Source organism: Pleurodeles waltl, chromosome 6 (genome assembly GCF_031143425.1).
Source record: "Pleurodeles waltl isolate 20211129_DDA chromosome 6, aPleWal1.hap1.20221129, whole genome shotgun sequence".
NCBI lineage: Eukaryota > Metazoa > Chordata > Amphibia > Caudata > Salamandridae > Pleurodeles > Pleurodeles waltl.
Genome location: NC_090445.1, coordinates 1,153,702,371 through 1,153,716,104, shown reverse-complemented (window position 1 = coordinate 1,153,716,104; position 13,734 = coordinate 1,153,702,371). Strand labels below are relative to the sequence as shown.

The following is a 13,734-nucleotide window of genomic DNA, read 5'->3' as shown; positions in this document are numbered from 1 at the left end:
TTGCTGTGCATTCAAAGATCGAGCTCAAATATTAGGCGCTTTCTTCCGAGGGTACTTGTTAAGTTTCCTTTTTCTGACTTCAAAGTGAGAGGATTTATGTAACAATCTTTTTGGACACTGGGGCTAGGAAATCGTTTTTTACTAGCACACAACAACATTTAAATGAACTGTGTAAGTATTTCACAATATATCAGAATTAGGAACAAAAATGAAGCACATTATTTCTGAAATGTGTTGGAAACAAATACTTTAATATGATCAAAACAAATCATCACACTAGATGATGCAATTTCCACACACTTTGGTCTGTGCTCTTTATAATTTTATTAGTCAACCTGTATGTCTGTGCAAATGTAATGGCCATTTCAATTGCAAATGTGTTGTCCGTAATACCAGTGTGTTAATATACCATAAATACGCACTCTACGCCACTCCACTCTGCACCACTCCTTACCTCTGCACCATTCCACTCTACGCCACTACACCGCTTTATTCTACACTGTACCACTCTACTCTTTTAATGCACTTTCAATACTCTTTCAATGCACTCTTCCCCACTCTACTCTACACCACTGTATTCTTTGCCACTGCACTCTGCACCACTCCAGGCCACATCAATCTACTCTGCACTACTCCACTCTACACCACTATATTCCATGCCACTACAACATTGCACTGTACAGCACTGCACTCTATGCCAACACACTTTGCGCCAATGCACTTTACTCTGTAACACTCAAATCTATGCCTCTGCACTATACACCAATCCTCTGTATGCCACTCTAATCTACTCTGTACCACTACAATTTATGCCACTGTATTCTACACCACTTTACTCTACACAATTACACACTGTGCCACTCTATGCAATTGCACTCTACCATGCACCATTCTACTCTGCTACTTCACTCTACTCTGAAACAATCTGCTCTATGCCACTGCACTCTACCCCACTCTACTCTTAATCACTTCACTCTACGCCAATGCACTCTACACAACTGCACTCTATACCACTGCACTCACATCTGCATCCCTGTACTTTGACACTCTACTCTTCAACACTACACTCTGTCACTGAACTCTACACCAGTCTACACTACTCCACTCTGCTACCTCACTCACTCTATGCCACTCCACTCTATGCCACTGCACTCTACAGCGCGATACTCTACACCACTCCACGCCACTGCTCTCTATGACACTCGACTTTACTCTGTACTCTATGGCACTGCACTTTGTGCCACTCGATTTTACGCCACTGCCTTATGCATCTCTCAACTCTATGCCACTCCACTCCTCACCGCTCTATGCCATTGCAGTCCATACCTCTCTACTCTGCTCCACTCTACTCTGCTCCACTGCACCATACTATGCACCAGTCTGGTCTACACCACTGCGTTCTACTACGCTGCATTGTACGCCACTGAATTCAATACCACTTTACTCAATGCCACTGCACTCCACGCCACTATAGTCTGCAATACTCTGCGTCAGTGCACTCTACACCAGCCCACTCTACGCCACTCTAGTGTATGCCACTCTGCATGACTCCACTCTACAACACACTACTCCACTCTTCGCCTTTCCACTCTACGACACTCCATTGCACTCCATGACACACTCCTCTATGCCACTAACTTTTAGCCATGCTGAACAGCAGCCACACTGGTGTACATCATGGCTAAAACACATTGGCAAAGCCAATAGCTCTTGCATAGACGAGACCTATTGGTTTTCCCAATGCTTGTTTATTGTATTGTGTATATTGCAAACTGACTCCCATGTCTCAGGCCAGGATCTAGTAAAGGTCATAAATACATGAACCATTAAAGTGAAAGTGAAACTCGTGCTGATGCTGTCAGTGGGGCACATCCTACCACGGTTTGTGCATGGAAGGTCTGGTTTTCTGGCTCAAGGAGGGGTTTTAATGGAACTGGTAGAGTTGGGTGAAGTAATATGTAGTAGTCTTGTGTAGCGATAATCTCAGGCCTTTATCAGGTACCAAAGAACTGTAGTGCTAATTAGCTCACAGGCCTCTGCTGTGTACAAAAATATGTACTAGCCATTTTTAAAACAGGCAGTTAACCAGAGGCTGGCAAGCTGTTAAGCACTAGTGGTTATTGGCACCTGCTTAAATATATGATAACAATAAGGAATGTAAGACAGACGACAGCCACCTCATTTTTTTAAACTATTTGTTTTTACAATCCTCAATATTACCACAAACTGCCTGCCGCAAACTCAAAGGCATTCGATCTCCCACATCTTGCAAATCACCTAGAAAGTGTGATTTTACATTTGCAGTGGTGGCCCAATTTGAAAATGTGGGACACCTTTTTAGCTTTCTGATTCACTAATATGGGAAATGCACTAATTCACTAACTGCAGAGGATTTGTTTTAAGGGTGTGATACTAAAATTGTAAAGAACATGAATAGATGTATCCCCCTGCGCCACTGGCACTAAATTTAAAGCTTCCATTTGAGGTGCACAGGCTTTATTAATTTGAAAAACAGCTCTCCAGATTCCCATTCTCGGCCCCATTAACATCAATTTGAGAGCATATCTTTAGATTAAAATAGAGGGGGCAGGCCCACGTCTCTCAAAGCTGTGGTCTTCATTCGTTTTTGCAATTGAAGCACAATCTGGCAAAATAAAGGCCCAGTAACTCATCACCATTGTCAGCATGCCCCCAACATTTGGGCCCTTGTGGTGTGGGAGGAAAACTCCCTGTCATTGATAATATTGAGCATAACTGGCGATTGACTAATGAATAACAATGCTAATCATTAGTACGTCAATTCCTCTTGCTACTAACGTCCCCACAGTGTATCTCGAAGTGCAGGGCTACAATGCCAGATGCATATTGGCTGTCTGAGTCTTATAGGGAACGTTGGAGGGGCTGTGGTGGTATTTCCTGGTCAAACTTTTCAGTGTGGGGACTTTGGAGGTCATTACGACCCCGCCGGTTGGCGTTAATATGTCGGTAAGTACCGCCTACAAGCTGGCGGTACTTAACGCCATATTATGATATTGGCGGGTTGGCTTCAGCCAACCCGCCAATGTACCACTCCAACCGCCATGGCAGTAAGAGCCGCCGGGCTGGAGATATCCATCTCCAGTCCGGCGGCCGTCCTTGTTCCGCCTGCGGGATTATGACCCTGCCTACCTTCATGGTTTTCATGGCGTTCGGAATGTCATGTAGGCCATATCAGTGACCGGGAATTCCTTCCTGGTCACTGATACGGGTCTCCCCCCTCCACTTCTTTTACCCCCCATCTCCCCTACCTCTCCAGACCCCCATCACCCCCTACATTCACGCCCCCCCTTCACACACACACACCCCCATTCCAACCTGCTTCCATGCATGCATACATCCTTTCACACATACATGCAGACACGCATTCACAAAACACAACATAAATGCACTCACAAGCCATACATGCACACACATATTCAGCACGCAACACACACCTGCATGCACACACACACAAACATTCACACACCCCACGCATACACACACACACACAACACCCCCCACCTCCCTCCCCTGTCGGAGACCCGACTTAGCTGTAGTCAGGGGGTCCTCCGGCAGGAGACGGGACGGGGCGCTGCTGCTGCCAGCAGCTCCTGCCAGCAAAACACCGCCAGGTCGTATTATTTCTCATAATACGGCTGACGGCGGTCTACTGGCGTGGCGCTGCTGGTGGCAGCAGCGCTACCTTACCACTGGCATGGCCACAACCTGATTTCCGCCATTCTTGTGGCGGAAATCCGGCTGTGGTCATAATACAATGGACGGCTGGTAGCCGCGGCAATGGTCTTTTGGCAGACATCGCCGCGGCGGTAGGCGTTTTTTACCGCCGTTGTCATAATGAGGGCCTTTGTTCTCTGCACTGACCCCAAGAGATATGAGTTTCCCAAGACATAGGTCTAAAACACTAATCCTTACAGAGAAAGTTAAGTTACAAGGACGGTGTGCTGCCCCTTGGCATCTCAATGTGTGAAACACAGCAGTGAAGTGCACAACATCTATCTTATTTCTGGTGAATTTTGTTTATACATGTTTTCTTGGCCTGTTCCTACAATTTACAAATCATTGTTTTCAGGTGTGTTTCCCAAACTGATGCGTATCCTGATTGCCCATGTTTTGTTGACAAATGAGACCTGTTGTATATAACTGTACCGTAGCACATGTTGTGCCTTTTCTGTTCTAGTTGTGTACCGAGCTTCACAAGCATTAGAGCTTTGCGTACATTTTTAAGTTTGCATTGCAAGCAACCTTGATTTCAGGTGTTTATTTTTGCACCACTATATTCATTGAGGTTTTCGCCCAGGGGCTGACACTGATGATGCTCTGGGTCCATTATTTTACTTTTCTTCTTTTCCGATGGACCTTTTGTCAGGTGCTATAGTGGTAAAGGGGAGTTAAAGTCGAACTTTCAAATCAATTGGCAGTGTAACCTATTTGGTCACACTTTAAATCTTGAGGCGAAGAATCAATTTCAAAAGTTATTTTTTTAACAAAATAAGGACCAAACTTAAATTAATCTAAAAAACATGTTGTAAAAGTACAGAATCACCAAAGGTGAAGTAAAGAGTTGAAAGAGATTAAATAGTGAAAGCAAAAAGCAAGGGAGAATTTCTATTTAGGCAACACAAAAGATGAGAAACACAATCTAATGATCAGTATATAAGTGTGATCTTCTGACCTAATCACTTGAGAATCTAAGTTAATCTAAATATCCTAAACTAAAGAGAAACCCTAATTAAGTCTCAGGGAATATAGTAAAATGTCAGCATAACAGAAACCTCAGTATAAGCTCTGATACAGAGTTGTTGCAAAGCATAAAGCCACAGAAAGGAATAAAAGAGGAAAGATCAGTACCTGTCCAAGTCCCAAGGGAATCTGCTCTCATCTAGCTAAGTGTATACTAATTAAACCTACAGAACCTCCAAAAAATCCACCTTATCAACACCAATAGTTTTCTAACTTCCTCGCACAATTGAAATTGGCAACGTACCACAGGTTTCTCATCCCACGAATCAAACATCAGGACGACCTTCAATGTTTATTGCTGTCTGGTACACAAGCAGGGGTCTTTTCACCTCAGTTCATCAGTGCTCCTTACCAAACTTTCGTTCCATACCCCACCATCTTCAACACACTTTGACCCCCTCATTAACTTTAAACGCGCACGGACGCTCCTGCAAGGAAAGAATATTGCAATGTGAGCAAAACTCCACCTTGAAGGTTAAATGCAAGTATTCAAATCTTCCAAACCTTTGGTTATGCTAACTTAATTAAATATCAATGCACATTTGAAATTCATAATTATACGTGCATCTTGCAATTATATATGAAAACAAGAATTATAAATGGAACTTGAATATATATGCTGTTATATCATGGTACCATAATCAAAATGCATGGATATAAATGTGCATAAGAACTACAATTCATCATGTTAAAATCAAACATTAGAACACACACATATATGCCTATATAGTCTTCTGCTGTAAATGCACCTTCAATAATACAACTTAGATGCTCCACTTTACATTAGTATTGTTAAGGCACACAATACATATTTTGTTGATTACATTATTATATCACTTCTGTAACGCATGATGGTACAACCAAAATTGTGTGTCACCAAAACCGATTAGAACCAATGAAATACTAGGTGGAAAATTCGTACAAAATGAGTTAATTTGTCTAGCTTTACTATTTTTTATTATGATTCACAAAAGCAAAAGGCATTGTTTCTTGGCATATACCTTTCTAAAGATCCAACTTTGTGTGTTGATGTGCACTGAGCAGAAAATCTGCATTTGCACTTTAAGTGGAAAAGATTGCATAATATTTTCTTCACATGGAATACCTTTTCTTTGTGTGAAGACTGTTTCTGCAACTATACCAAAAATGGGTTGTTTGGGACATTTCCTCACCCTAACAACATCACTTTTATTTAGAATGGCAACAGACATGTAAAATTCACCATTTTACCACTTTTTATTATTAAATTCAAAGGTGGTGAAACCTCCAAATCTACTTTGCCACAGACATGGCCCATCTTCATGCTTGAATGTGCAGGCAAATTCATGGTTGCCCTTTCACACCACCACTTTTGAAGTTCACCAGCCGCCCATAGAATCTAAAATCATTGTGTACTTGAGTGTAAGGCCATTTTTGTGCCAGCTTTCTAATTTTTATGACTCAATGAAAGACAGTGCAAAAAGTGAATTTTACAAGCTCAGTATAGGTATAGTTCAGTACCGTCAGACTTAAGTTCCACAGTTATGCGCTACCTATTTAGCATCATTTTGTAAGAGAGATATCAGTAACTACCTAAGTGTAATGGCCTCTTTCATTAAATCTTTTACATGGTAAGAGGGTAACCCTAAATATCAAGGTGAATCAGTATTGGCTTCATCAAGGTAATAATTTATTAGTGTATTATGACACTCTTTAACTGGGCGTCACCCTCAATCCCCTGGCAGAAAATAATAAGGTAAGGAGAGTGGGTAGAACCAACACTTAGCATTCAGACTGATAAAACACAAATTTCTAGGATTGTGACGCTGAAAGGATTTTCTCAAATAACACTTTGTCAGAGTTAATACTTTATAGAAATAAAAGTGGGTTTCTTCAAATAGTTTTCTTTTCAACTTACATTAAGTACATCCAGGCCTCAATTTTCACTTCATGGCGGGAAAGTTGTTGTTCAGCCAACACGTGTTTTGCTCCTTTGAGCATCAAGTAGACCTGGGGCTTACTCAAGGCTTAGATGTAGGATTCCAACTCAGATTCTCTTAGTAGTTAGGTCTGTCATGTGGAAGGTTAAGGATTCTGCCAAAATCTCAGCATAAAGTGAATTTATCTATGTCCAGTGGGTGTGTACATCTATTACTAGTTAAATCCAAGATGAGGTCCTGTGCGGTCTGAATGCTGCTGTGGAGGATGCACATGTTGGATGAACAAAATGATCTCTTTCATGAATTTTTGTACTTTGAAGATGGAGAGAAGAGCCAATTTCAAAAGGTCCCTGCGCACACTTACTTAGATGCTAGGCACCAACTAGTGAATTTCTCATACGTTGAAATGTTTTAAAAAAAACAGGTTTCCACTTCATGTGAACACATTCTGTAAAGACTGCTATCAACAAACACTCTCAAGTGAAAGTCCTGAGTGGGCAGGTTGTATTATAACAGTTTTTATTTGTTATACAAACATGTCACCTTTTACTGGAGCATTGGGTATGTTTACTCAGCTTACTCTTGGGTGTGAGATTTTGAAAAATGACAGGATTTGTAATATTTGTTCACAGCATAACAACTGGGTAGGTGTGGGTATAAATATCAAAGTATTTTTGGTTTTCAGCCCATTTTCAAAGGAATCTGAGTTCTTGTGCTTAAAGTGTTCTCAAGTAGTCTTACCAAAGTAGAGGTTCTAGAGCGTTATCACATTTATGAATATAAACACTTTATGCAATGTCCATCTGGAAACAATAAACGTGCTAACAGATTTGCCCTTTTGCCATTTAACAGTGCCTCTCAGTTCCTGTTACTAGTTAGCCAATGCTTTCATGCATGATTTTAGACTTTTCTTATATTGAATAGTATGGACAAATCGCAATACACTGAAATTTAATTCTCTCTTTTTATATTTCACAGTTCCCCTTGGCCTTTACACTCAGTTTCAGTCGATGGATGTGTACACACCCATGGATTTATCGGTTACAAGCCAACATGAATTCATCAGAGCTTACAGTGTCTGGAGAATTGATAACAAAGGGATCACGAGTGTTGGTGAGTGGATGGCATGGCTCATTCTTGCGGTCCTTCCCCAGGGCGCTGTATATGTGATTTACATAAATATGAGGTCATGTCATTGTTGTGTAGACATTTTAGTTATAGCTTCATACACGTTATTTTAGCAGTCTAGACCTGCCGCTGTGCACTTAAACCTAGACATATTTTATTCAGCTTCGTTTTTATTATTTTAACAATAGCCACATTTGCGGTCTTGTTTTATTTTCTCTACCCAGCTGTTCTTTGCCTAGGCCAGCACTGCGTTCTTAAACAAGACATTTCTTTCACTCTGTGCTTTTCTCAAGGCTGCAGTAAGATAGGTTGTCGGCAAAAGTGGTACGCTTTTTCTCTAGTGTTCACAGATACATACACACTCTTACGTGGGGATCCTTTCTTGGAACATCAGCTGTTAAAATTATAAAAACACTACTTTGACCCATGTAGGTTCGAGGGAGATTCTAGCCAGATGACCACAACTGTATGCGGATTGCTGAGTGCTTCGCTGCAGCTGCTTATGTAGACTACAGGCCTCTTGCTCAGGTATAAGGAATGATGTCTTCCCAGGGAAACCTGAAGGGCAGAATTAGAGCTTACCATGCTGTGCTCTAACATAGTTTAGGCAGGAACTATTCTAAAAAAACATAGTGACAATATGGTTGCGTTATTTTTATGTTTCACTCTCATTGTCACAATTTTAATCCTATTCATGCTTCATCATCCTAGTTATTGCAAGACATACTTTATTATCTAAGATGCAGTTATGGATGAGATCTGAGTGACCATGATTTCCTGAGGAGTCAATTGTGTCCTGTGCTCCATTACAAATCATCCCTGCTCTTGGGTGGTGATGAGGCACTGCTAGTTAGCCGGAAGTAAACCTGGATTAGGCCGACACGCGTCACCTGTAGTGGGTTCAGACTCAGTCCCCCACAGTGCAAGTGATTCTGCCACCCGAATCCAGTACTCTCATTAGGATAATAAGAGCCTACTTGACATAATCACGCATAGATCAAATTTAACTGGAGACAGAGTATTTGTTTTGCCAGAAGCGTTTATATAAGTGTTTGTATGAATTTAATAAAACATCTGTTAATATATTCTGAAGCATATGTAACTCACTGCAGTGAGCCAAGTTGAATGTACTGTATTAAACTTAATGTTCTAATGAAGGCAGCTCCTGCTATTGGACTGCCCAGATGGACAATTATATGCTTAATGTACATCGAATAATAAAGACTGAACTCTCAACAATCCTTTCATGGATGCAGCATTATCTCTGCCAGCGAGTGTTTCATCATTCACCAGTCATTCTCAGAGATACATATGCTGAAGAAGATAAGCTACATTTTCCTGAAAGGACATGTTTTTGTATACTCTACATGTTTTGTTTTGTGGGGCTTCAACTTGACGTAGAACAAAGCAGAGATATTTAAGTGAAAAAAACTAAAAGGACCTGAGGACAAACAGAATTATCGACCCAATAGGCCCCAGCCAGAAAAACTATGGTATGCCTAATGCAAACTTCATAGATCAGGCAGATACATTGCTGCTGCTGACATACATGCCCATTGTCAGGCAAGTGCGTGACTAGTATACATGGTGTCATTCTCTGGCTTCTCATTGTGCATGCCACTAATTAATTGACTCATTAACCATGGTAATTGCTCACACCTGTCCCTGTTCCCTGGAAACTTCGAAGGACAAAACAGGTTATTAGAAAAAAAAAAAAAAGAAGAAACAGGGTGCATACTGTTTAATGCTTTTCCTGCAAGTCATGTTTTACTAGCAGTACTGTCCACTTCCAGGCTATCAGTAAGAAATTGTCGGCCTAATAATGATCAGTTATTATATTGGTTAGAAAAAGAAAAAACAATGAAGGAAGTGTGTTGAAATTAGCAGGTAAGACAAGAAATAATTACAATTTCAAAGCAGCAGATCTTTACCTCAGAGTGACTGAGCAGACCATTTCACATATTTTAATGTATTTTAGAAATGTTCTCTTGTATAATTTGTACTAGTTTGGATTAGTTTCACATTTTGCGTAGACATAATTGTTAATATCTTTGGGCAGTATGGATTCCGTTATAGCCCCACCTACATTTCCTTCATCTCTTGGGGAAACCTCTGTCATTGCTAGACAGGAGTGATGCTTTTGAAGCTTATTTACAGTTGGTTGTGGTGAAGCCTCTGTCCCCAGATGCAGATTAACTTAATTTGGGTGTGAATGGTAGGACGAAGCTGAGGCAACTTCTTTTCCTTAAAGAGAACCATGCTGATGATGGATCTGGAAGAGGATCATTAAGATAAGTATACCCAGGCTATCCATCCCTCAGGAGAAAACAACAAGCAAAGTTGAATGTGGTAATGTGACATGCATTTATTTTCATGAAAACAGTCACAAGGAGAAAATGTCAAACCGTTTGAACCCTAAATGTAGGTTCAGGGACTTAAATGAGGAGATTATTGAAAATCAATTAGTTAATAACACGGACAATATGAAAATTCAAGTAAAACTGTTGAGTGGGTGCAACAGAATATGTGATAAAGTGGTGCGAATTACTAACAGAGGTAAAAAAAAAAAAAAAAAATGTAAAGTGGCTCCATTAGGGAGAGAAACTGGGTGATTACCATAAATGTTGTTCAGAAGATTAAAGAGCAAGATAGCAGGTAAAACAAGATGAAAGCCAGATGTACTTGTTGATGTTGGTAAGAAGCTTCCTTTTTTGGTGTAATCAATGTGGTAATTTTTAGGCACCCTACAAATAGTTGCAATGAATGTGTTTCTATAGGTGTAAAAAATAGGACACTTTTCACTTTTGTTGAATCTGAGGGTGGAAACATGAGAAGTGTGAGCATATAGATGAGGAATGCAGTGACTAGTGATGAAGTTGACATTTTAGTGGCTTGTGTGAGTGATAAAGAGAGTGAAGTTGTTAGTAAGTGAATTTGATCATCCTCCTAGTAGAGCTACATGCATTTGTGATGTGGAATTGGAAGTTCGGCTGAGTTCTTGCTAACCGTATATGATAATTGTTGAGCACATTTAAAAAAATACAAGTTTTGAAGTTTAAGAAGACCTGAGGGATATTACAGAGTGAAATTATTTATCACTGGATGTTTTGAGACTGAGATTACTTTTAAGGGAATATATTCAAATTATAGGATGTATGTGGTAAGTCAGTGTAAGAATATAGAAGTAACAGATGGGGTTACGAATCGTGTTGAACCCTTATCACCCACATCAGGTGCTATTTGCACAAGATGTGGAAGAAAAGGTTGTTAGATGGATAAATTAATTTCCAGATGCTTTCTCTGATAATCTGAAATGCTTATGAGGATTTTCCCACAATACCATTGTGAACAATGGTGTTATACTGAAAGTGCATAAACTCCAGAACATGCCAATAGCTATGAGACCTGCTTTAATTGAAGAATTGAGTCATTTGGTTAAGTGTTGTATTATTGAGCCGGCTGAGTCTGCTGACAAGGTAAGTCCTACAATCACAGCAAGGCAGCCTGATGGAAAAATATGAATGCACACTGATCTTTGACATTTAAATAATGAAATTTGGGTAGATCAGCTACCCATTCCCATTCCCATTCCCAATTTCAATGAAATGTTAGTTAATAGAGAGAATAAAGGGTGTTTAGTTCTCTTGACCTGTCTAATGCTTCTCGCTGAATTAGACTGCACACACTTCTTCCTGGGGTCTTGAGTCCTTCATAATTCTAGGGGGCATGTATAGGTTTATTGGGTTGGCATTTGGACTTGCTTCTGCAGTCTTTCACAGAGCTATTCAGAGGCTGTTCCAAGAAGCTGTATATATTAGATATTTTCAGAATTACATCTTTGTTTGGGGAAAGAATCTGAATTAACATGATGTGGTGTTGAGTAAAGTTCTTGATATTGTAAATTAATGCAAGACTGATTGTCAAAGGTGTAATATGTAGGACATTTGGTTTCAGGCAGTGGTATTAGGCCCAAATTAATTTTTTTCTTGGGCAATTGAATGGGCACCAAGCCCTGAAAATAAAGAACATTTGCATTATTTTCTTGGTATCACAAACCACAATGCCAGATTTGTGGAGAAGGCAAGAGTGTTAAGACTATTGTTGAATGATTGTTCATGGTCTCAGGAAAATAGTGATGCTTTTGCACAAATCAAATTATGCATTATGAATTCTGTGCTGTTGAAACCTTATGATATGAGGGATCACACCGGTATTGTAACCCATGCAAATGCTTACGGTGTGAAGGCAGTGTTAGTGCAAGGAATGGATGGTGCTGAGTGGGTTGTAGGATTCACAGAGCAAACTGTGACTGAAAACATTATTAAGAAAGAGGTTTTAACTTGTTGGTGGGCTATTATTCACTTTAAAACATAGGTATGGGGCTAAGTCACTTGAATTGAGGATGGACCACAAACCATTGGTAGAGATTTACTCTACCAAGGGTGGTGATAAGTTACAAAAGCTGGCCAAGTGGATTTTTTATATTTAGTTTTCTTCTAAAGTGAAATGTGTTCCTGGCAGTAAAAATATTAATGCTGAATATTTGTCACATTTACCCAATGATGTTGAAAATGACCTCGAACCTGTGGATGAAGATGATTGGTAGATAGCATGCATATTTGCTGAGTGTATGTCTGCATACGTGAGGAAACAGGAGTCAACCCAGTTGCAGAATTAAGTGAAATCAAAATTTGTTTGAGCAATGGGTGATGAAAAGAAAAGCAAAAAGAGATGTTTTGTTGAGTTGTCATTAGACAGTATGGCACGAACTGATGCTAAATTATAGTAAAATATATTGTTGTGACAAATTAGTGGTACTTGAATCCCTGAGAACACGGTTACTGGATGTGCTTCCTAAAGGGCATAGTTACATGTCAGGGATGAAGGGGAGAGCTAAATTTAAGTTTTGAGGCCAGAGATGGGCAAATAGATTGAGGCACATCTAAAAGTGTTTACTGTGCACCTTAAGTAACAATATCACTTGTGGCTGAAAACACCGACTGTACCTTGTAAGTATCCTGGAAGGGCATGGCAGAGGGATGGGTTAGCCGTTATCCAGGATATGGGATGTGCTGCAAAGCTTGCTTTGCTTATGTTGACCTATCTTTCAAAATTACCTAAAATGAGATTTGTAGATAGTGTGTATGTACTGAGGTGATAATTGAGTACTTTAATGATTGGTATAACTGCCTCTGGGCAACCTACATGACATTGGTCCCCAGTGGACATCACACTTGATGGAGGATTATCTGAAAGGGTTTGCAATTCGGCATCACAGGTCAACATTGTACATTTCAGCCACGGCCCTGGAGAAAGTATACAGTTGATTGTGAAGAGTTATCCGCAATGAAAGAATGAAGTGCGCAAGTTGCTATGTAGCTATAGAAGCACTTTTTATAGTGCCACGGGTGAGCCATCTTTTTATTTGTTACATGGTTGAGTGCCTTTTTCGAGATGCTGTCCAGGCTGGACGGCTATATTAGACAATGAAAAATGTATATGGGTAAAGTGGAAGAAAAAATATTTACAAGAGTGTCTGGATACCAATAATATTATTGTAAGATGCATGAGATTAAGGAGGGCTGTGGGTTTTACACATTTGAAAGAAATGAGAGGTTACATAGAAGAGTTTTGTGGCCTGGGAGTAAAGAAAAGTAGAGTCCACACCAAAGAAAATAGTTAATGTTAAACGCAAGACAGTTGTATTATAAAGCAGAGAAATGCCATACAAATGACCCGTTGCCATGCTGGTGAAACCATACATATTTAAATTTCACAATAGTTTTGTATGCAAATATTATTATGATGTAACTTCTTAACAAATTGTTGATGTGTATATTTGATAGCCTTATACGGTGTGAATTAATTTTCCTGTCACTGAGAAAGGTGAATGTGTTCTCTCTAGCTT

The 13,734-nt window shown here is 40.0% G+C and overlaps 1 protein-coding gene across 4 annotated transcripts in view; it reads left to right on the top strand.

The window, feature by feature from the left end:
* The window catches only part of PALD1 (phosphatase domain containing paladin 1), a 966,838-nt gene that overhangs the window by 626,054 nt on the left and 327,050 nt on the right, over window positions 1-13,734 (top strand). For all 4 annotated transcript variants that reach the window (XM_069240368.1, XM_069240369.1, XM_069240370.1 and 1 more), the window contains exon 12: window positions 7,677-7,811. In XM_069240368.1, coding sequence (XP_069096469.1) covers window positions 7,677-7,811 — 135 coding nt within the window. The remainder of the gene's footprint in view (window positions 1-7,676; window positions 7,812-13,734) is intronic.